At 40.9% G+C, this 25,415-nt stretch overlaps 1 protein-coding gene across 6 annotated transcripts in view; it reads left to right on the forward strand.

Annotated features, from left to right (window-relative positions):
• The window catches only part of LOC146372459 (3',5'-cyclic-AMP phosphodiesterase 4C-like), a 103,871-nt gene that overhangs the window by 38,819 nt on the left and 39,637 nt on the right, over positions 1-25,415 (forward strand). Inside the window, exon 1 of one of the 6 annotated variants that reach the window (XM_084953165.1) lies at positions 20,606-23,789. The exons of the other annotated variants lie outside the window; for them this stretch is intronic. Within the exon in view, the coding sequence (XP_084809291.1) occupies positions 23,713-23,789 (77 nt within the window). The 5' untranslated portion in view covers positions 20,606-23,712. Of the gene's footprint in view, positions 1-20,605; positions 23,790-25,415 lie in introns of those variants that run through there. 6 annotated transcript variants of the gene reach the window in all.

Consider the following 25,415-nt stretch of genomic DNA (forward strand, 5'->3'; position numbering starts at 1 on the left):
CTTGGCATATCTCATACCTAAAAAACTATCTACAGCATGTTCAGATACCAGAAAATTGAATCCTTAAGAAACAAGACCAGGACCTGAAATTCACCCGCCCCTTCAGTTGATTGACCACTGTTCATGAAAGCCTTATCAGAAATGGTCTCAATGAAAGTTTGGCTGCCAAGGCACAATTTTTAAAGAGGATCTTGTTACAATTGATGTAATTGTGAATGCAGAAAAGTACTGTCAGAGTTAGATACATAAGGAAAGCATCTGATTATCTCTGGCTTAATGATGCCAAATACACTCTTAATGCAGTAAAAGCATACTTGAATAGAAAAACACACAATTGAGCACTATCAGTCATGGATTGGCCTCCCCAGAGCCCGGGCCTCAACATTAACAAAGCAGTGTGGGATCATCTTGACAGAGCACGTAATAAAGACAGCCAATGTCCAGAGGGGAACTTTGTAAGTACTCCACAAAACCTGGAGAACTGTTCCTGAAGACTACTTGAAGAAATTTCAAGAAAGCTTGCCTTATTCCTCATATACTGTATTCTCTTTATGTTTGCACATGTTTAATAAATCCATTTCCTAATTTCCTTGCCAAATATGAAGAAATGCGTTGTCATTTTTCCTCTCACCACCACAACATGAAGTGTTTTCACTTTACTTCTCATGTTGTTGGATTGTATCTCAAAACCAGATGAGTTCATTCTTATTAACAATTTATGGATTAAATGGTTCCAGGCACAGCAGATAGGCACAAACTCTGGAAAAAGATGTATGAACATTTGGTCTTTTTAATGCAGTTTTACAGTTAGTACAGTTTGGTAAATGCTACTAAATACTAAAGTTTTGTCACTCCCTTGCAATTACAAAGGACATACTTAGGAGGAAACAAAGTGATGTGGAGTGGGACATCAGCTCATGCAGTCAACCTTTCTCCAGTGTCTTTGATTATTTGCTGCGTTAATTTTAAATATCGCAATTAACCAATAAGGTCAGTGTAGATACCTTTTTCCATTACTTTTACAGGTATGACATAAAGAAAAATGGTACCCTGGGCCTCCAAATATCATGATATTTATTTACTTTCATGGGAGACAAATGGTCTCCCAAACAACCAAGAACCCCTGATGATATTGCTCTCAAAGGCTCTTCATCCAGAAGAAAAGTTTGACCTTCTGTTTGAGACATTATCAATGAGCTGCCCCATTTTGGAAAAGGTTTACTCGTCCGTGGTTTCCCATTGTTTTGGATCAGCTCTCCCTCCCTGTGGAGTCTCATGAATGGATGCTTAACCTTTACAGCAGTTTATTTGCTGTAGAGAGCATATATTACTGTTCACAAAAGAGAATCCTGGCACTGAAAAAATGTCACACATGACTGAAAAAGTGAATCAGACAAATGGGATAAACACATGAAAGATTCTGCCTCAGTAATTTATTGTGCAGTGAGCTGAATATTCCTGTTGGGAAGTACATTGCCACCTTCTGTTCTCAGTCTTGACAGGTACTGCCACACATACTGAAGAAGCTCAGATAAAGCGAAGATTAATTAATTTTGACAATATTAATATCTTTGGAGATTTTCAGAGAGCCGTTGTTTTCCTTTGAAGATTTTCCATTTTAACTGGAAGGTTGACGACATGTCAGACTGTTCTCGCTGCTGCCGATGAACAAACACATCGTGCGCATGAAGTAGTTTAATGGTAACAGAAGCAGATTGGACATGTGTAAATTAACACTCCTCAGCTTTAGTAACACATTCTGGTGCTACTTTCCAGTGTTGAAACAAGCGTTTGTTTTTGTGATGAAAATTCACCTATTCTCAAGTTTTTGTCAGCATTAAAAAAGAGTTTTATGGTCTAAACAAAACGAGCCGTACATAAAAAATAGAGATTTGCACAGTGAACTTTAGGTAGCACAGGACAAACAGTTTTAAAAAAAATACTGTAGACTATAGGGAAATGTTTAAAAGACAGCTAAAGACACTGGAAACATGAATCATGAAAGCTTTATGTACAGTCAGGGAGGAGACAGTTGAGCCTGTGCTGATATAATTAACCCCACAAGATGATGTTCCAAACTCTGAAAAAGCCAAATGCATTGCTTACTTGGTTAGCAAAGCTGTTTTGAGTTTTTCTAAGGATCGCCGGGGTTCTTAACATGATACATACTTCCACTGAATCAGTTTCTGAATAGACATTTGATAAATAACGTGACCGTGTGCAATGATTTTGCATTCTTTAAAATGATTGTTCAAATATCAGGGCCAGGTCTGCAACTACTCACAATTTATTGTCTTCAAAGCAACTTTGGCACATCAAGATAGAACAGCAATCAGGTGGAGTCAATCTGTTGTCAGTGTGGAGTTGATTGGGGTCAATCTGGCAGTTTAATGCAATCTGTTTATTCATTAGCTGTGATATATCAGCGCAAATCTGTTGCCATCTACACGCAGAATAATTCTAATTATACTGAAAGTCATATAAACTACTTACATTCAATGTCCAGCCAGTACCTTGTAGATTCAAAACAGAAATTCAGGGACATATTTGTTGTTGGACGGCAATTTAACAACCTTGCTTTTATAAGGAAATAAAAATGTAATACAACCAGTCGACTCCCCTTGTGCAAAGACATGCGTCATCAGAGCAGAGTGACTCAGATTTATTGTAACGTGTTGGCAATCTGTTTGTGTTTGCACTGTGATTGTTTCCAAGCTTTATCAATCAGTTTGACAGGCCGAGTCAGCTCATGATTGTTTGCAGACAGGTTGTTTCCTGCTGTGCAATCACCTTCTGGTTGAAAGTGGTTGCCACATCTACTTGCAGTGTGTCTCTGACAGTAAATAATTTAATGTAATGACCATGCAACCACTTAGTTTCTTAGTCGTGAGGAAGTTACTGTCTAATTTTCATTCTTGTTAGTCTGAGACATGAAACAAGGCAAGTGAGCTCAAGCATAGTACTGCCCAATTTGATACCTCTGCTCATTTTCCACAGAACCTGCTTTCGTGTCAGACCGAGCAATGAATTTGTGAACATTTTAACAAAGTGTTCAGTGCAGGATGTCCTTGTTCTTTTGGAGGCCTTGCCTGTCTGTTCTCACCAGGTGAAATGTGTTTTGTGGAGTTGTCTAAGTTGCCAGTAAGCTGAGTGTGACTGCAAAGCTACCAGAGGGCTTTTGAGATTGCAGTTAGTGGGATGACGACGCTGCAAATACAGAGTTGATCCTGTCAGCGAGTCAAGGAAAAGCCAAAAAGAGGCTTAATAAGAGAGATAGGTCAAAGGAATCACACCAAACTATTAGCTTACTAAGGCAACAGAGAATCACTTTTACAAGTTGCCTAGTTTAGCTGAAAAAAGAATAATTATTTTTACACTATTAACACTGCTCTTGTAGAGCAGAGCTGCTGACAGGCTGACAGACCACAAGTGTCATTTCATTTCATTACAATAATATCCGACTTTGACATAGATCACACTTTGCTTAACAGGAACAAACATACATTACAATGAAGTAAACAGAAGGGAACATACTGATACTGTTCTGGCCATGGTCAACTTATAAGGATGACACTTAACACAGTTTTTGTGTATTTCTCACAGACGTGGGTGCCAAAAAAAACTTTCAAACTCTTCTACCAACTCGTTAGAGATCACATCTCAACTTCTCTCTCTTCAATTTGTTGTAAAAACCCACATCCAGGCAGTGCGTCGTCCTCAGAGCCACTGTGAGTGCTGACATTTGCCCGTTGGTGGATTCTTATAAATACAAAGCAGTAGCAATTTCTTATAAAAACAAGGCAATATTTGCAGAACAAACTACGTGCCATATGGGCTGTTTTCCTTGTTTACTGCCTTTGCTCTGAACTTTGCCTTCAGCAGCAGATTAAATCTTAAATTCCCTCAGCTGTTTATTTCTCTTCACTCCAAACCTTTTATAAGGTGATCTCTCAAGAAATCCTCTTGAAATCTCCTGAAGGCTTGTCAGTAAGAAACCGCAACAATATCAAGATAAACTCTAACTATATTAATATGTGATATCATCTTAGTAGTTGCTTTACTTGAACTTTGATTATTTTTTATACCTAAATCATTTTTGGATTTGAAGTGCTAAACTACACCATCTCTTTGGCCGTAGGCCCAACTGTGTCCAAGGTCACCGAGCGTAGGTAAAGCCTTAGATAACGAGATGTTTAATAACAAGACAGCGCTTGCCTTTGAGGAGCTCCCGGTTGCCTAGGAGATGCAGCAGACCCTAACAGACAGTTGGATGGGATGCCGTGTGATCAAGGATGCGATGACTGAGTCTGTCATCAACACAGTCACCTGGTCGGTACAAAAGTGAGAAAATCCTACGCTAAAAAGGCTCTGACTGTTTGTGTGAAATAACCTGATGTGGTGTAGAACTGTTGTGTTTTGTTGCTTTGGTGGTTTTGCTTTGTATAGCCTCGACTTTCAGGAACTCGTGGAATTTATTGAACCTTGTGCCAGCGCATAAAAGGAGTGCTGAAACGCTGACAACAAGGTTGTGCTTTGAAAAGACAGGCAGCCACCTTCATAAGTGAGAGTCATACCATGGTGTTGAACATTATGATATATGAATTACTGTCATTCAAATTTACAGCATACTGTAGATCAGAGAAGCTTATGTTATTGCAGGGCATCTGTCACTCTTCACTTTTCTTCTTACTCCAATTTTAGTGAAAGATGACTTACTTGTGCTGGATATAACTAGCCTCCTTGACTTTGTAGTGGATGTTAATTCTCATTAGTTTGTGCAGTGAAGCCAACCAGTGGCAACAGAACTTGTACAATCCTCTTTGTACTTCGTACATTACAAATATGTGAATTGTGATGGATTGTGAGCTGGATACGTTACTATGTCATTGATGTTCTGGTTTTATTACATTAGCATAATCCGTGTCAGATTGGCGCTCTTATTGTCTGCAACCTGCTAGCAGTTGAAAACCTAGAGATTAGAGATATACTGATCAAGACTGACTGATCAAGACAGAGACTGGAATTGGGCGATTACCAGCGTGCATGGCCCAGTCTGGTAATTGACCAGTCAGTCCAGTCTGTGCACAACATGCACCATGCACACAGTGGTGCAATCAAATAGTTGCACGCACACTTTTAGCTTGTGGCTGTGGTTGTTAGTGAGTTCTTCCCTGTGAGTGAGGAAGCTTGCCAAAGTAACCCGTGGCGCAACCACCAGGAAGACGCTCAGAACAACAAACCTAATGAGGCTTGCTTCACCCTCACTCAGCTGAAGAAGCCCAGTAAGAAGAAGGTATCAAAGGAAAAGTGGCTAAAGCTAAGCTAGTCAAAAGTCAGCCACCTTATGAGCAGTGAAAAGATCAAAGCAGCTATGATGAAAGTCATTACAATGAATGAAAAAGCAGAGAGATCTATGTCCTGTTATCTTGTGTACTTGTAAACACACACTGGAAAATGATGTAACTGACATTTGTTTTGTTATGCAAATCTGACGTAAGGAAAAATGTGTTGGGTAAAGGTGGCTGTGCAGCACCTCAGTTCATTATGTGTACCTCTTTCAGAGATGTCCAACTGAGAGAAGATGCTGTAACTTAATACAGTTTTGGGAAAGAGTAAAGTTGAATTTCTGTTATCATGAAGATGACAGAAAATATTATTTTTGCCCTGCCCAGTACAGAGCCATAGCACCAAAATGTGGAAATAAATCTTACGATCATCATAGTGGCCCTGACTCTGCTAAATTGTTGTATAGTTGTATTGAGTGATTTTGTGCTGATCGACTTCTTGTTCCTATATATAATATTGTCTGTATTTGCATTTGTTGTCATGAATGTCATTATGCTTTATTCTGGCTAACTCTGAGGGTTGGCTAAGTCTCATGTTGCTTGGTAAAGTATTGTAATATAAATACTGTAAGATCAATATGTTTGAATTTTACATAAAAGATCCTCAGAGGACAGTCAGCTATTATTAGGAAATATCGTGGCTCATGAGTTGGGAGTTCGCCTTGTAATCGGAAGGTTGCCGGTTCGAGTGAATGTGTGTGTGAATGGGTGGATGACTGGGTGTGTAAAGCGCTTTGGGATCCCTAGGTGGGACTAGTAAAAGCGCTATACAAATACAGACCATTTACCATTTACTCAAAGTAGTATAATCGTTTAATTAGCGCTTCCTAAAATTAAGCATTTATTGTTGGTATTTTATAATCTTTAGTAACATGATTGCCTGTCAGCACTGAACACTGGCTACAAAATATGATGAATGAGTCATTTTGAATGAACAGCAGTCTTAAGCAGCATAAACTGAGAAACCATTAATCCTAAAGATTAAACTGAAACATTGTCACAACGTGGTCTGAGACAATTGTCTCTCTCACACAGGTTGCTGGCTTTGATCTCAACTTGTAGCTTTTTCCAGAGAAATTTCTCCAGACTGAGCCTCTGCATATTCCTGGCAATATAATTCTTATTGAATTACAGGGAGTGCAGAATTATTAGGCAAGTTGTATTTTTGAGGAATAATTTTATTATTGAACAACAACCATGTTCTCAATGAACCCAAAAAACTCATTAATATCAAAGCTGAATGTTTTTGGAAGTAGTTTTTAGTTTGTTTTTAGTTTTAGCTATTTTAGGGGGATATCTGTGTGTGCAGGTGACTATTACTGTGCATAATTATTAGGCAACTTAACAAAAAACAAATATATTTCAATTATTTATTTTTACCAGTGAAACCAATATAACATCTCCACATTCACAAATATACATTTCTGACATTCAAAAACAAAACAAAAACAAATCAGCGACCAATATAGCCACCTTTCTTTGCAAGGACACTCAAAAGCCTGCCATCCATGGATTCTGTCAGTGTTTTGATCTGTTCACCATCAACATTGCGTGCAGCAGCAACCACAGCCTCCCAGACACTGTTCAGAGAGGTGTACTGTTTTCCCTCCTTGTAAATCTCACATTTGATGATGGACCACAGGTTCTCAATGGGGTTCAGATCAGGTGAACAAGGAGGCCATGTCATTAGTTTTCCTTCTTTTATACCCTTTCTTGCCAGCCACGCTGTGGAGTACTTGGACGCTTGTGATGAAGCATTGTCCTGCATGAAAATCATGTTTTTCTTGAAGGATGCAGACTTCTTCCTGTACCACTGCTTGAAGAAGGTGTCTTCCAGAAACTGGCAGTAGGACTGGGAGTTGAGCTTGACTCCATCCTCAACCCGAAAAGGCCCCACAAGCTCATCTTTGATGATACCAGCCCAAACCAGTACTCCACCTCCACCTTGCTGGCGTCTGAGTCGGACTGGAGCTCTCTGCCCTTTACCAATCCAGCCACGGGCCCATCCATCTGGCCCATCAAGACTCACTCTCATTTCATCAGTCCATAAAACCTTAGGAAAATTAGTCTTGAGATATTTCTTGGCCCAGTCTTGACGTTTCAGCTTGTGTGTCTTGTTCAGTGGTGGTCGTCTTTCAGCCTTTCTTACCTTGGCCATGTCTCTGAGTATTGCACACCTTGTGCTTTTGGGCACTCCAGTGATGTTGCAGCTCTGAAATATGGCCAAACTGGTGGCAAGTGGCATCTTGGCAGCTGCACGCTTGACTTTTCTCAGTTCATGGGCAGTTATTTTGCGCCTTGGTTTTTCCACACGCTTCTTGCGACCCTGTTGACTATTTTGAATGAAACGCTTGATTGTTCGATGATCACGCTTCAGAAGCTTTGCAATTTTGAGACTGCTGCATCCCTCTGCAAGATATCTCACTATTTTTGACTTTTCTGAGCCTGTCAAGTCCTTCTTTTGACCCATTTTGCCAAAGGAAAGGACGTTGCCTAATAATTATGCACACCTGATATAGGGTGTTGATGTCATTAGACCACACCCCTTCTCATTACAGAGATGCACATCACCTAATATGCTTAATTGGTAGTAGGCTTTCGAGCCTATACAGCTTGGAGTAAGACAACATGCATGAAGAGGATGATGTGGACAAAATACTCATTTGCCTAATAATTCTGCACTCCCTGTATATCACCGATGATTATAGCACAATAAAAATACACTAAACTGCTAAACCACTGGACTGTTATGGAAAAACAGCAGTGATTACACACACTTAATGCAACATAAGATGATGTTTCATCATTATGTGAAATTCTATGATCTAATCACAGCCTGATGATCTGTAATTTGTATTACACAACCAGAGCCAACGACTAAGCCATCATACAAACAAATGGCTGCAAGCCTCATGGTGAAATTTGTTAGGCAGCCACTGAACATACTGTTTTCACATCTGTGTGGAAAAATGTCCAAGTGAACACCAATGACCGGGCCAATGACCGGCCAGACGATGGCCTCATCTGCCATTGTGAGGTATGTGCGACAGGATGTTGGGCACCTAAATGATGCTGATTGTAAAAAACTTAATGTTGATTATGATCAAAAGTGCTACTGGACCACATGAGCCAGGTCTTCAGTTCCTTTCCTGTCACTGTAAACAGTACGCAATGTTTAGATACCGTATTTTTCGGACCATAAATCGCACCAGATTATAAGGTGCATTAAGCAAAACAAAACAATCAGATAAGTGAGACTTTACTAAACTCATTCTTCTTGCTTCCTCCACTTCCGTACCATTAATTCATTAATGTTGAATTCTCTTACAGCCCTATTCCCATGTTGTTGCAGTATACTAATGACTGACACCGTATTGTGGATGGATTATCTCAGTTGTTCTCCTGACTGATGTTTGGTCTGTTTACAGCATCCTGCCATGCGATTGCATTTGTCCCTAACCATCGGGAACCCTCACGTTAACTTTTATCAAGTGGAAAAAAGTTAGCATTCATCCTCCAGCTTCACTATGTTTATGTTATGCTAACATAGCTGTGTCACTAGCGATCACGTAGCACATCATTATATACCAGCTAGCCCAACTTCAGTAACCCTACAAAAGTCACTGCTGTTTAATTTTCTGTCTTCATTTATGTTGGAAGTGATAGCAGAGCTATACGTTTTAATTTTTTCAGAAATCTCTCAGTCAGAACATGGTGTATCATGTTTAGGTGGAAACTAGCGAGCTAACTTCCTGCTAACTTCTAACTCTGTTAAATTTAATAAATTCTGTTTTCATGGATGCCTGGCTGTTAAACTTAATTGTTACACCTGGTAAAGCAACAACACAGATCATTTTATTAAAGATGAAAGAATTTAGACAGTTTTAACTCTCAGTGATGCCGCAGTGTTCGTTTGACTTTGGGACCTGAGCTTGATGCGTACTTTGAATTAGAACTGTACTTGGTCTCCGACTGATGATGTATCACAAGTCCACGAGAAAGCAAGTACACACAAGTATGCTTATTGAGACATGTCCCTGGATTACTCCGCGAGGCTCATGACTACGGTAGCCATAATGCTCAGACAATCTATGAAGCGGTGCGGCTTTGTAGCTTACCAAAGTCGTACTAAAACATTTTTGACAGATGTCTGAGCGCGGTGTACCACATAAAGGTCAGTAAGCACAACCAGAATTCATACATAAGGCACACTGACGATTTTTGAGAAAATTAAAGGATTTTAAGTTATTACTTATAGTCCGAAAAATACAATAAGTGTTACACTGAAACTTGAGCCCATCTTCATACCGTGGCAGCTTGGCAACCTCTTCACAGTCGATAAAGATTTTCACCACACAAAGTGGGTCACTTCTTTACAACACGGGCCATCAAGAGCGTTGTTTAAAGGGCAGGCTTGCCCTAGCACACTGCTATCACTGTGTGCTATCACAATGCACATTGAGTATGTTTAATTTTTAAGTGCAGAACTGAGATTTTAATACACTTAAGTTTAGTTTTTTTTATGACTGTGTAAGTACAGACTGGTGAGATCACCAATCATGCCCTTTGCACTTCATTTATTATTAGTGTTATTCTTGTTGCTGTTACTAACTTAAGTGTTAACCTGAACGCCTGCCAAACACCACTTGAAAAGAGTGAATATCTAATCGTCTTTAGAGTGGGCATTCATTTCTTTAAGCGTCTGAGTAGAAACATAACTCTTTCCTCCTCACCTTGCCTTTTTTCTTTATGTATGAATATATTATGAAGGTTTATCATTTTCACTTGGAAATACTGTGAAAGACTGTGGGTTTTTTGCATTCAAGGAGAGGAGTTATTGTATGTGTGTTTCAGCCGCAGTTTGTAGTAGGTATAATTCAGTGTTCCAGCTTTTATGGCTTCGTTTTATCCTGCACTTTTTTGAGGTGTCCTATCTTTGCTTTTGCTCACTAATAAATGTTCAGATGTGCTTCTTTGCTTAAATGCCAACCAGTGATGAAATTCTGCCCTGCAGCAAACATGAATAGTTAATATGTAGATAAATCTTCACAGTGAAAAGGCTGAATTTGATGGTTAGGCTGAATAATTCAATTTCTTTGTGTTAGCAACTGCAAGACATTGAAATCAAGTTATTCTTCATTACCAGTTACAAAATAATCTTTTCTCCTTGATGGAGTGAAGTATTATTTATTCAGCCTTCATCCCTTTCAGTTTGTCAAGTTCCTGCATCTCTTGTCAGTCACCTTGATGAACTATCATCTGTCATAATGCTGCCTACACACATAGTACTGTTATTTAGTTTGAGCTTCATGTGCCACCCATCTGAGCAGAATCACTGCAAAGTGCTCAACTCAATGATGCATGCATCCTTTTTTATCCCAGAAGGAAAAAAAGATGACACACATTATTTGAAAAAACAAACAAAGACAAAGACAAGAAATTGTCTCAAGAAACTCATCTGCACTTAATGCGCTTTGAAAAACCTTTAAGGCAAAGAAGTTGAATAATTTGAATACTGAGAACTACATAAAAACTACAGTGATGGATTTGACACCCATCAAATAAATTATGCTAGAATTTGGTAATGGGATAAAGTTTTTTTTTGTTGCTGTCACATGTCGATGCTGGAGAAAGGGACACTGAAGTGCATACAATACTGTTACACATCCGCATATCTTTATATTTTGTTTCTAAGAAACATGACTTTCTTCTTTCTTTTGTTGTGTGTGTAGTCTTGAGCAATAGTTCTCCAGACTTTCTGAAGGTCTTCGGGCATTTGCTGCTTTTTTGCTCATTCTCAGCACAGTCTGACTTATGAGCAGTGTTGGTCAAGTTACTTGAAAAAAGTAATCAGTAACTAATTACTGATTACTTCCCCAAAAAAGTAATCCCGTTACTTTACTGATTACTTATTTTCAAAAGTAATTAATTACTTAGTTACTTAGTTACTTTTTAAAAACACGATTTACAACCTGAATAGGTGATAAAGCGATAGATCTTTCAGCCCAATTCTACTTTTTCTACAATCCATCATACAAAATGTAATCAAATGGAAAAGTCCCTTTTTAAAACTTGTTTTATTAGTTTTAATCTTTTAACTTTATGCATCAAGCAAAAATTTAATTATATGCAACATTCTCTGACTGGAAGAAATTTGTTTTAAACCTATTTAAACCTATTTTCTGCACATTCCAGCACATAAAATATATATTTTTTTTGTGTTTACACTCAGTCTTTCAAATAGATGCAAGTAAAACACAGCAGAAAATAAATAAAGTCAAAGACTAGCGGTCCTTTTGCTCTATTTTCACCTGTAAAGCAGGAGTAGGGTAGGCGGAGGTTTACCCTGGTGCAGGTGTGCCGCAGCAGGTCAGTGGAAGAATCCGCGAGTTTCTCTGTGAATTTCCCATTACGTCGTAGCGCACTCAGTGCTTGCTTGGAAGTTTAGGGGTTTTTTTCGCTGTAAAAAGAAGTTTTCTTCCCACGCACAGCGGATGCTAATGTTTTTGTCACTTTTTATGGAATCAAACTTAAAGTAAGGTCAGTACTTCCACGCTTTAAACGCTGCACGCTCATACTCTCTCCCGCAGTCGATCCATTGTTGATCTGCACACAGCTGTTGTCACGAACGTCGCATTTGCTTACGTCACTGTCATGAGACATTCTCGCAAAAAAATCACGGTTTTAGTAACGCAGTAACGCAGCGTTCCTACGGGAAAGTAACGGTAATCTAATTACCGTTTTTGCAATAGTAATCCCTTACTTTACTCATTACTTGAAAAAAGTAATCGGATTACAGTAACGCATTACTGCCCATCTCTGCTTATGAGTAATTCAAGCATGCCTCAGGGATGAAACTGAAAGAAGGAAGGTGAAGAAGTGGCAGGCCTAAGTAAGTAAGGCCTCTGCAGCAGGCGAACAGTCTGAAAGTCATGTTATTAAGATATCCAGAAAAGACTGAAGCAGTGTGTGATCTTGACAGAGAGAACGTAACAAAAGGCAGCCAACATTTGAAGGAGCTTTGACTCTCCTTCAAAAGCCTGGAGAACTATTCCTATAAACTACCAAAGGCAATTATAAGAAAGTCAATACCAAATATTGACTTTCAAGCTTGTAAGAATTGTGCAGACTCGGTTGTTGCATTATGTACTGTATTTCAATGTATGTTGGCATGTTTCAATAAATCACTGCACCCGTTTCCTTATAAAATATAGAGCAGTGAGGGGTGGCTCAAGACTTTTGCACATTGTCGTATTAAGAGTCAGAGACTGTGTCAGCATGTGAACCTACAGAGTGAACAGGGATTCAGGTGTGTTTATAAAATGTTTCCTTCACCTCCCATTGGATTAAATTAAGGAAATTTAAAAAAAGAACTATGACAGTGCTTTTATGCCAATCTAACTGTCACGGGCTGCGACGGCAGACCGTGGAGTTGTAGAGAAGGTAGGGCCCAAACGCGAGACTCTAGTGAAGGACAGTGGATTTATTTATGGTGAGTGGACAGAAACCACAACTATATACAATTCAAGCACTGTGACTCCTGTGGCGATTCCTCTAAGAATCCCACACAGTGCACGTGTCCATAGCAGTGAAAAGGTGACAACTCCAAAAACCCGATTCCACTCCGTGATTTCCCCTCGTGACGACGTTCCTGACTCCCGACTCCTGGTGACACAAAAACACACACAGCTCAGCAGGCAGCCTTTGGTAGCGAAGCCGATCTCAACACACTAATCTACGGAGGTACTTAACAGGTTCGACTTAGTATAATCCCGCGCCGACTGGGGCTCCGCCACCTTCTTAAATAAGACGCCCCTCATGAAGCTATCAGCTGCAGCTGGTGAGAGCTAATGGGCGGCAGGTGCGGCAGTCCCCAGTGCGGGAACACTTCCGGGTCGCAGTCCCCTCAGCGACCCCAAAACATCCGGGAGCACACAGGGAGAAAGGACAAAAAAGGGAGAGAAAACCACCAAAACATAACATACGGAAAAACATATACAAGAAATACATGAGCTCTGGGTCATCAGACCCAGACCATGACACTAACTTAATAATTCTTCATTTCAGTAATGAGTAATGTCGTTGCTAACCTTTCCAACTAAAAAATGCAATTGTTACACACTGAAGGACGACGGGGTTCATTCAGGTGCACATGAATGTTTATTGCGCTGAAACACAGCAATGGAATTCAGTGTTACTGGCGGCATTACTTTTGTAGCATTGCGTGTAATGGCCCTGTATTAATCAGCCCTTAACACACAGAGAAAATGACCAGTAAACAATAGACAACATAACATGTACTGGCTGGTCTATTTCCTATGACTTTAACTGAAACCAGCTAACAGTTTCCTTTTACATTACTGATGGAACAACACGGTTACAGAGATTAATGCAGGAGGCTAACATGACTTAGCTAACACACAAACGTTACTAGCGTTACTTTTGTGAAGGATTATTTTGCCTGTTACCTGTTTGGCTGGACATCAGGTGGGAGCAAATGAGCTTTTCGCTCTGTGTTATGATGCAAACACATCTGAGACTTGTTCTTAATGCTCAAAATACTCAGGGTGCCACACAATTACTTGGGGAAGTGGAGTGATGGAGACTTGGCCATGGTGACCCTGAATCCTCCCTTAGTTATGCTGCAATAGACGTAGGCTGCCGGGGGATTCCCATGATGCATTGAGTTTTTCCTTTCCAGTCACCTTTCTCACTCACTATGTATTAATAGACCTCTCTGCATTGAATCATATCTGTTATTAACCTCTGTCTCTCTTCCACAGCATGTCTTTTATCCTGTCTTCCTTCTCTCACCCCAACCGGTCGCAGCAGATGGCCGCCCCTCCCTGAGCCTGGTTCTGCCGGAGGTTTCTTCCTGTTAAAAGGGAGTTTTTCCTTCCCACTGTCGCCAAAGTGCTTGCTCATAGGGGGTCATATGATTGTTGGGTTTTTCTCTGTATCTATGAAGCGCCTTGAGGCGACTTTTGTTGTGATTTGGCGCTATATAAATAAAATTGAATTGAAATTGAATTGAACTTGGCCTCAACGAGACAATTTTAGGTCTCACTGTACAGCTCTTCTTTTATGCTGAACACATTAACCCCTTAAAGCCGGCATAACTATTTTTAAATCCCTGTAGAACCAGAACCACGTAAGCTAGCACAAAAATTTTTTTTGCATATGAAACCGGAGGAGTTGTACTTACATCTTATGCCATCAGCTTGTCCTAAGTCACGGTTTCCTTCCACATATGGCAATTTTTCAGAAACATGCTTTGCAGATCCGATCAGCTGTTCATAACACTTCCTATGTTGGAATAGACATCAGCGCGAACTATCGCATGTAAGCCATTACCTGCCCGAAACCGGAAGTGACGTCATTTCGCGGAAAATGTAGGGTTGTGGTTTTTTTGGGGTTTTTTTTTTACCTTCGGGGCCTTATAAGCCTATACTGGTGTTTTTAAAAGTCATGTTTGACTTCATGCTTTTCTGAATAGTTTCTGGGATGCTTGGAACTCAAATTGCACTGCTGGAAATAGTTTATTTTTATGCACTTGTTTTGTTTTTGTTTTTTTGCAAAATTGCATTATAATATTTATTTTTGTTTTTCCTGCAGGACATAAAAATTGGTGTATCTCAAAAATAAAACTATGAAGACGCTCAAAATACATTTCCTGTTGTTGGAAACTATTTTGTATAACTTTTTTGTATTTACAGTTTTGAGGGATAAACTTCTGAAATTTCTCTAACTAGAAATTTATGTAAAAAAACAAAACAAAAACGAGTTTATTGCACTTTTTTTGCAATTTATGTAGTTATTATGGACTTAATGCATACATATTATTAATATTTGGGCTATAACGGTTGTATTGATGTATAACAACTTGAAATGCTCTCAAAAATGGCACTACGGCATGTAAAAATATAAAGATAAGCTCTGGCGGACTTGGTTCTATGGTAGGTCTTAAAGGGTTAATCCAGCAACCCACTGCACACATGTTGTCACAGTCTTGCTTTTTTTAACACAATCCCGCCTCGTATTCCAGCTCTCAAGGGTATGAAAGGTGGGGTAAACCCTGAATAGGCTGCTAGTCCATCACAGGGGTAACACAGACAAAAATACCACTAATAATAATAATAATGGATTGGATTTATATAGCGCTTTTCAAGGCACCCAAAGCGCTTTACAATGCCACTATTCATTCACTCTCGCATTCACACACTGGTGGAGGCAAGCTACGGCAAGCACTATTCATGCTTTGAATTAAAATCACCAGTTAGCTTAACAAGTATGTTATAGACTGATGGGTGAAGCTAGAGAACATGTAAACACATAGGGAGAAGATGGTTTTGAACCCAGAACCTTCTTGCTGTGAGGCAGTAGTACTAACCACTGCATCACTGTTTTGTTTTGTTTTTTATGTGTCTAACAAATCCGTTTTGGTTCTTACAGATACTCGTTGGACTTGTTGTGACTTTGTATTTACAACCAAATCTCCACCAACTGTGAAAGTGTGGATCTGTCACTGTCTTCACACCACAAATGTGATTTTGCTTACACGCATATCTGCTGAGAAAACAGATTAATGAGAAAGTAGTCTCTTTTTATTAAAAACATACAGTAAGTAGCCTTGGGAGTTGCTGCGAGCTTAGAGGGAGTATTTTCTCGATTAAATATAAACTGCAATTGTCTAGTTAGGTTATGTAGTTAGGTTGTTTCCATCGTTTTTATGATTAAAGATCCTTGACTGGGTATGTGATGCACTTATGTATACTGGAGCTTAATTGATAAAGCAGCATGCGTGCTGTCTGTTCCAAGGCTTTTCAGGTGCTGAAACCCAGTTTGTTTGTGTGTTTTTAAAATGAATTCATGTGTCTGTGTGCATGCATGTCTATGTCAGTGTGTGTGTGTGTGTGTGTGTGTGTTTTCTGTTGTCAGCCGTGTGTTTGCATGTGTTTGATCTGGTGTTGCTGGTGGGAGGAGTATGGTTATATGACTCAGTCTAATAAATAGTTCCACATATCCTGGCATTAGTCACTTAAAGAAAAGCCATGGGCTTCATCTCCTTGTCTTTTCTCCCCATTGACTCATAATGATAACCGTATGACTGAGTCGGCCCACGCAGTCTACAGGTTTTTAAATTACCTTTCAGCCAAACCTTCACTTAGTCACAACTGTATCGGTAGACTGTGTTGGCAAATGATGTGGGCCATTTCCAGGGCTAAAAGGATCAAAGTGAATTGGGGTTTGCATTATGTTGCTTTAAAGAAAATGGCAAATAAATGATCCAGAGCTCAGTAGCTACAGCTCAAAACCTTGCAGAATAAACTGACATTTCATAATGCTGAGTTTGTGCATGTGTGTGTGTGTATTCATGGGGATTTGTGTCCTTGTGTTTGTGCATGGGCGCCATCTGCTGGTCACATTTAACAGCACTTCATACAACAGCTGTGTTTTTGTTCATGAGCTCATTGCAGTGACCTCTTGCACTCCCTCCTGAGTTAAATCAGTACTTTGGCAGGCAGCCCCTCAAACTCAAGAGCCCTTCTCCGTCCTTACTTTAATGCATCATTAAAATGGATGCAGAGGCAAAGAGACATTATGGCAGTGGGGATAATTGTGGCTGGATTTTCTGTGAAGGTATTAATCCCATTTAGATGCATTACGGTGCAGTCACAAAAACAGTAACTGTAGGTTTAAGTATTACTCACATACTTTAACTCCAGCCCTCGTGGCACTGTAGCTTAAATAGCTCAAAGGTTTACTGTCATAGTCACTCCATCTGTGCAGGTCTCATGTTTTTATAATGAAACAGATGAAAAGAAAGAAAGAAAAACCCTTTCCACAAAACCCCAGAAACTAATAGTGTTGCATAAAGACTTTGTGGTTCCACTGTTTGATTGACAAGCAATCTGTGATGATTGCAGTGCAGAACCAGCACAGCACTGAACACTTTACATTTGAATAGAGAATCAAACATATGAGTTTTGCTTAATTTGAACTGTTTAACTACTGGGTGAAGCTCCTAATAATGTTTGAGATTCTTCATGTGATTTGCAGTTCCCTTTTCTTGATCTGTTTTTTAATGTGTGGGCTGTAACTCTAGAAAGACGTGTACTGATCAGTGATAAATATGGCAACGATCCCTGACTGCCTGAATGCGAACCTGTCATTTAGATGTTTAATAGATTGGGGCCGAGTATTAACTTAAGCACGACTAAAGCACATGCAGCATGTATTTACAGGATGCTCGTTATCGAGGGGAATGTTTAGGCACAAGCAGTACAGTTCAGTTTTGTTTTGGGCAGCGGAGGGTTGGGTCACGGGCCGTCTGGGGGTCAGAGATGAAACTCGAGCTGATCTCTGTTTTTCCATCACCCCTCAGCCCCAGTGGGAAACGCTACTCAGTCAAGATACCAGTAAAAGTTTAAGTGACATTTCCAGGATTCTCGTTATCTTTTATCTCAAGCAGGCTCTGCTTTTAGACACAGTGTCGCCCCCACCCACCCCCACTACCCCACCCCAGCGACCATCATAGTGAAAATCTACCCAGACTGTGGCCTCTTGACACTGCACAGCTCTGGCATGTGTCTACACAGTCAGAGCTGTAATCACTGTCTAATATTTCTGTACTGATGAGTTGAGGAAGGAAGCCGACGTAAAACGGTTCACTCCTCTGTGAAGTGTGTGCCGGACGCAGCTAGTTCACCCGAGGTACGAGCTAACAACGTTATAATTCAGGCCTGGCCATATTTAGGCAGAGCTCAGTGCTATGTAAACAGAGCTTACTGCCGAGGGGAGGGCACACTCCTGCACTCGTGTCCACGTCCGTCAACAGGGCTTTTAGGTGGCTCCGTAGAGAAAAGCCATGAAGCCGTAGCACAAAAGTGGCTGTGGAGCACTTAGAGCCAACTACGAGCGGCTCCGAATCTGAGCTGCATCATCACAAGACGAGCTTGAGAGCCGTTTACCTAATTCACTTGATAAATGCTGCTGTGCTGAGATGGATGACTTGGACTCCCTGTCAGGGGTTAGAAGGTCGCACCAGAGAGCAGCGTAAGAGGAACATTTTGTTAAACTCCTACACGACAGCATGAGTGAAGCCCTATTGGAAAGCTCAGGGGAGGTTGGCTCCTTCCCACTCAGCAGTCCTCAACCCATCAAGCTGAAGCCGCAGTCACCATCCGGCTCGCCTTATGGATCTCCCAGGATGTCCCCCGGTGACTCTCCTCGGAACTCCCCCCGCCACTCGCCGTTGCTGTTCCGCAAGCTCCTCATGAACCGTAACATTGCCTTGCAACGCCGCTTCACCTTGGCGTACACACCCAGGTAGAGTCAATGACATGGATCTAAGTACTGTCGTTAGCTTATGTGGAAAGCTGTGTGTAAGGGGTGGCTCAGGAGGTAGAGTAGGTTGTCTACTAATTGATCCCTCGCCGCTTCAATCTGATACTGAAGCCGGGGTTGCTCCTGATGCATTCATCGAAGTGTGGCTGTTAGGTAGAAAGCACTAAGACATAGTGGGGTGAATGGGTGAAGGAGACATGTTGTATAAGTTCTTTATAGGTACAACTTTCAGCTGTACGTTGATAAGATAATCAGAAGGTTGGGATTCAGAGGTCATCTTCTCTGAACTCTGCTGAACTCTAATAAACTATAGGCCCAGTGTTTGTTCAGCAGCTCTGAGGTAACATTGCAGAGGCTGCTTTTTCACATCATCACGGTATGTGTCATGGGTTGGCAGTAGCAAAAATGCCTCATTGTCTGATAAGAAGGTAACTGTGGGAAATCACAGTTTTGTTGACGTTGGGACCGGTGTCATCTCAAAGGACCTTATTGTTAAGGCAATGAAAGAGAGGGTCTTGTTTCGTGCCCAAGGTGCTCAGCAATCCTGGCGGAGCCAGAGATGAGAAAGGTTTCCTATACCACCAGATGTGGGGTTTCTGTGTAGCAGAGACAAAGCCTGTAGGGATTCGGGGTGGCTCACCACAGTAAACACAAAGATGACGCTTAATGCTGCATCGTCACTTTGTCAGTCCTTGTGACTGAAAACAGGCAGCCTGTGTCCTGCTTTTTGTTTTTTTTACGTCAGAAAAGATGGAGCTGAGTAAATCTTGTTCAAGCTATGACAGAGCCAAAATGTTCAACGTTTGATGGATGAAGCTGTTTAAATAACAGAGTGATCTATGAAGGCATTTGCTGATTTTTTTTCCAAAGAGAACTCACTATGGTAGTTTAAGAAAAAAAATAGCAGCAGTGCCGGGTAGTGACGTATTTAGATTTTCCACGGACGTAATCGTGACCAGTAGGTCAATTGAGGAAACTCTGAGAAAGCTGTGAAAATTACCCTGGAGTCTAAAGCCCTCATTTTTCTCTCATGTATGTAAACACTCCAGGAAAAAACTATTTTCGGGTCACGGAGATGCAAGTTTACAATCAGTTATATGTAGTAAATAACTGATGTTTTTATCTCTTTTGTAGAGCAGTCACAGTGTTGGAAAATGAGTGGAGTTTTAACAGGGGACGATCACTTTATATGACTTTCTTAACAAGGTTGTCTCTGCCGTCACCACCCTCATGTGGCTGCAGGCTGTTTGCAGCAATATTGGTGGTTTCTTCTTGTGGTTTTCATTTTCACCATTGTTATTGTCAATTTTGCACACAAACGGCATCAGAGCTGCCTGGACATGACCACAGATTCCATACACACCTTTCTTAATTCATTCAATGGTGATAAATGCTGTCTTATGCTTGAGTTTAAAACATAGCATCAAAAAAAGCTGCAATTCACACACAAATATTTAAATTTGTAAAATATGCCATTGTTAAAGATAAATTTGCCAAAGATAATATGTTGTGTAATGATCCCACGTTAGCGTTAAGATGCCAGATTATATAAAGCAACTAACCTTTAAGTTGTCATGGTACTAAAAATTATAATCGTGCTCTCAATAAATACACATTTCACCAATCAGTTTAATTATAGAGGCTGCAAATTGATGTCATACTGAAGAGAAAGCTCCCACATGCAGTCACGAACCATTTAGTCGAAAGTTAAACTGTCTTTATCAGATAAACATGAAACCTGGGTGCTTTTGCACCCCCACCCCCCCCACAGCAGCCCTTCCCGCTCTCCAAACCCCCTGACTGTTTGCCTCCCTGGCAGCCTGCCTGTGACTATGTAGAGGAAGCAGCCTGTAAACACGTTGCGTGTACCTACGTCATCAGTCGTGACATTTTACTGATGTCATTTGATGCCTGCCCGTGTAATGTTTAAACATCCTATTGTTTTAAACTGTGAGCCTCCCCGCCACCCCACCCTGTCAGGTGTGCGAGTCTTAGTGCCAGCATAAATAAAATATGAACCACACCGAGCAGAAACTAAAACCCAAACAAGACTGCAAAAGAAGGACGAGGACAAAAGTGCAGCTTTAAGCCATTTAAAATTCAGAGTATTTCAATCAATTCCTTCTAGTTAAAATGCTTTGGAGGAAGTGGTGAGTTTAATTATTTGTCTAACCTTTTCCTTATCATATTTTAAAGGAAAGGTAGTTACAAGAAATAAGGATAACAAGAGTCACAGCAGGGTGGTTGTAATGACAAAAATAAGCCCACAGGCAATCAGGAAGACGACCTTTATTGCTTATTTAAATGTTTAACAGGAAAAAAAAATAGCATTACGGACAGATATTCATTAGTATTATAAAGCCCATGCACTGTCAGGTACCTTTCAGTAGGATTTAAATGAGCCAGACCATTTTTACTGTTTCTTTGTCTTCATTACATCCTGTTTGGTTTATTTGGTCTGTTTTAACTTATGAGCCTCTATACATACATGCGCTAACAACAAGATAAATGATCTATCAGCACAACGCCCTATTTTAGTTTGCAGTTCATGTAGTGCTTAGGGAAGTGGTTGTGGTGTCTTTGGTTGTTGCTGTGCAACAAGTGTCCGTCAGTCTGAAAGTGAATTGGCATGTCAGTATCTGCATGGGTTTTGCCCTGACAGCTCTCAAAGGCCAGTCCCCTCTGCTGTTAGCAGTGTGGAAATAAAGCCAGGAACGTGTGACTTATGCATCCATATATCTTATATATTTACACTGGCGTGCAATTTATATCACTTATCACTGCCATTGATAAGTTAGTCAGAAAACACACAACTGATGCTCAAAATTTTAGGCTGTTTCACAATGACTGCAAATGATGAAAAGGATCCTGCAGTCTGCATGCAAGATGTGCAACAAATTCCCCTGATCAATAACGTGAATTTTTTATGTGACTCCATCAGTCTCTCAGATCATTGTGGAGGAACTGTGGCCTGCTCTTTTTTATACCTTTGCGTCAGGTATCTTTAAGGTCCTGCCACAGCATTTCAGTCAGCTTGCGTTCTGGACTTTGACCGGGCCATCGCATTACCTTCTTTTCTTTTTCAGCCATTCTGTTGTAAATTTGATGCTTTGCTTGGGATCATTGTCCATTATATGATGCAGGTTCGCCCAGCTTTAGCTGACAGATAGCCTCGTATTTGACTCTAGAATACTTTTGCTATACAGGAGAGTTCATCGTCAACTCAATGACTGCAACATGTTCAGGTCCTGTGGCTACAAAAGCAGCCTAAATTGTCACCCCTCCACCACCATGCTTGACAGCTTTCTCCAAAGACTGCTCCAGAAGTCTTGTGGTTTGTTCAGAGGCAATTGTGAAAACCGAAACTGTGCTGCCTTGTTCTTTCTCCTGGCAACCTTTCCAAATAAGCCATACTTCATTTAGTCCACTTTTTTTCTAATGGTGCTAATATGCTACCTGAGACCTATAGAGTCTGAGATTGTACTAATCTTCTGTCTGATTGCATTGTGCAGTCTGACCTTGGGGTGAATTTGATGGGACATCCACTCCTGCAAAAACGCTTGCATTTATGACGTCTTGACCCAGCATCGCTTACGATCAGTTGAATTTGTTTAGCAGCACCTGTTGAATCACGGGGTGTACTCGGTTTCCACAGCACTGCAAAGACTGGATTTCTCTATTTTTTCATTCCATAAATCAAACAATTGATTGATTGAGCAAAAGCAATAACCTGCAGACGAATCTGTTAGGTGCGGCCCTTCTTTGATTGTCTTTGAATCTGAAACTTGCCGGTGATAAAAACTGCACAAGTTGAAACTCAGGGCTTTCTCCCTATGGTTAGTTTATCCAAGTTTTTTTGCCGTAAATCCTAACATGTGTTTTGTCAGGCCCACCCAGCCCCCGTTGCCACCCTGCCCAGCACCAACTCTAACAATAACCTCTATAATTATGTAGCTGCAGGGCAACAGAAGGAGGGTATTGGGTCAGGCAGCATGTTGATCTCACGTGTCAACGAAGGCTGCGTCAAGCTAGCTCTGCCAGACACAAAAACACCCGCCAGCCACACAGTCGAGTCAGATCTCCCTTTAACAAGTTGGGACACACCGAAATGTTGTGCAGCCCTGTAACTCTCTAAATGTGGGAGCATTTTCTCTCTTTGAGGTTTTTCTTTGGAAAGCTGCAAGTGTGGCTCGAAACACGACCAGTTTGTAACTTGAACATCTTGACATTGGATATCCTGTACTAGACAGATTGGAGCTCGTGGTGGTCTGTCCTCAGCTCCCACAGCGACCTCGGGGGATTCCTCCAGTGTTTGCACTGCCAAAGGAAGAGGTCAAACCCTCACTGACGCTACCCTGCAGTGTCACTGCTCTCAGAAGTGGCTCAACCCTTCCCCTTTCCTGCGAACAGTGAGTGAGTGCCTGACAGAGAAGTAGAGAAACACTACTTTCAAAATTTTCAGACTTCTCTACAGGTCGCCTGTTTTCTCTCTGTTTTGGAGTTGTACTACTGAAAACCCCTTCAGGAATGCTGTCAGTGTCATGTCTGGGATTAGTTTGGGTATTTACAACAACAAATCAATGAGAATGGACAGACAACCGTGAATCCTTCAATTCAGTTGAGTCTACAGTTGCAACAGCTGCATGTGTGCTTCTTGCTTGTGGAGACTAATTGAATATCACACTCCTGTCTGCCTTGTTGGGGCTTGCCTGAAACCTCGGCGCAGAAACTCTGCAGCATTCCACGATTTCTCTTCCCGCATCCTGAAGAACAGAAGATTGGGCAGATCTGCTCTCTATCTGATCCTTTCCATTTTCTTTTTGCCTCTCACCTGGAATCTTCATGTTTTTTGGTTTATCGGCGCGCAAAACCTCATGGAGCCGATCCAGATACCCCCGGAGGTTTACGGGAGAAAAATAACTAAACTGTGAAGAACTGTTGTAAGAGGCTCAGATCAGATGTGCAGTTTATTTTCATTACAGCCCAAAGTGTCTCATATGAGTCAGGCGTTCGAGGGACAATGAACAAAGACCTCCGATTGACAAGAAAAGGAGGGCTGACTGGTTTTGGACATGGTCGGAGACACTCGTGCTTGGGGTATGTTCCTAAACTCTGCATCCTGCATCTCCTTGGCACTCGTATTCATGAGAGGGAGTGTTCAGATAGGCTGCTCAGCGAGATTGGCTCAGAGATCTGCACTTGTAGTGTCACTGCGACAGTAAGAAACATGGAAAATAGATTGTAGATAATCATTTTTTAAACAAACACACATATCCCAGAGAAGGCTGTTGCAGATAAAGTAGGCACTCTGGCATGAGATCTCACTTTTTTTTAAAAACAGCAGCAGAGAGCTGGCGTGTAGCAGCTCATAAATATTCAAATGATTATACAATTTTGGTAATTGGAACTTAGATTCACTTAGACTTCATAGTACCAACTTCTTTGACAATGCCAATGCATTGTTTTTAAAGTTGTGATTTGGTGTTTTTTAAAATGCAATTATTTTGTATTTGCTTGCAAGTTGCGTTTGTGGTAAGTTCCAGCCAACAGACTTCCTGTTTCTGCTGCAAGTCACACACATTTTATTGCACGATGACCCGACACATATGTCGCTGACTGAACACAGACAAGTGTTTTATCATCTGCAGATGAAGTTGCTCAAACAGTCGAATGATTGTGTGCGCTCAGCTTCATGAATAACAAACTTTTCTCACTGATGTTTTCGAGCAGGAGGCAGATGTTTTGGACAGATGTGACGCTAGTTATTCCTAAAGTCACAATGAGGAGCTGACTCTGATGATAATCCCTCACTGGCTTCTGTGCGTCTGCACGTCTCTGAAGTTATAAGCAAGTTTTCTGCACATGTTCTCACTGCATACACGCTTTCTGTAGATCTTATTGTGCTGTGTTTGTGTGTATTCAAACTCAATTGCTCATGCCTGTTTTTGCCCTCCCTGCTGGTAAACTGAGGTGAAATCTGAGGGCTGAAGGTTTCTTCTTTTCTGCCGGTTCAGCAGTTGACTCAGTCGTGCACGCCACATCTCAGCAAAACCACACCTTTACCTCCGTGACCATGATCTGTGAACTAGGAGTATTAATCCAGTTAAATCCTCCTAAACGTCTTTACATTTAATATTACTCCCAGAATTACTTTTAGTGGATTTGTTGGGGCTCCTTATTTTTGAATTACAACTGTTGTCACATAACTCAGTTTTCTTAATTACAAAATAAGAGAAAATCTTTTTTTGGGAAATAGTTTCAGCTTCAAAGCTCTAAGTTGTGTGAAATGCTTTAATTTTTGTGTTTTAAGATGAGGGATATTGGATACTTACTACTTTGTGATTTGGCAGGTTGACAGAGAATATCAGTAACCAGTTACCCATTAGACCCAGTTTGTAACGAGTAAACTAATATTAGGACTGACTTTTGACCTAGTGCCGCCACAGTTGAGTCTAAGCAGGGCAGAGGAGATGTGGGGTGGGGGGTTGATACCACAATAACACACCAGACCCCCAAAATAAACCCCCCGAGCCTAAATTTGTTCCCCCAGCCCCACCAGAGGCTGGCAGCAAATAACACGTGAATGTGACACGTGTTTGTCGTTCCTTGCGTGCACACAGCCATATCCACCAGTCACAAAATCCATACTGATTGTTCCACCAAAGAGTGTTTGAGGTCATCTTGGGTCGGCAGATTGGGCTACAGGGTGTGCGTTAAATCAGT

Source organism: Perissodus microlepis, chromosome 15 (assembly GCF_051167445.1).
Source record: "Perissodus microlepis isolate ML-2025 ecotype Zambia chromosome 15, ASM5116744v1, whole genome shotgun sequence".
Classification (NCBI taxonomy): Eukaryota; Metazoa; Chordata; class Actinopteri; order Cichliformes; family Cichlidae; genus Perissodus; species Perissodus microlepis.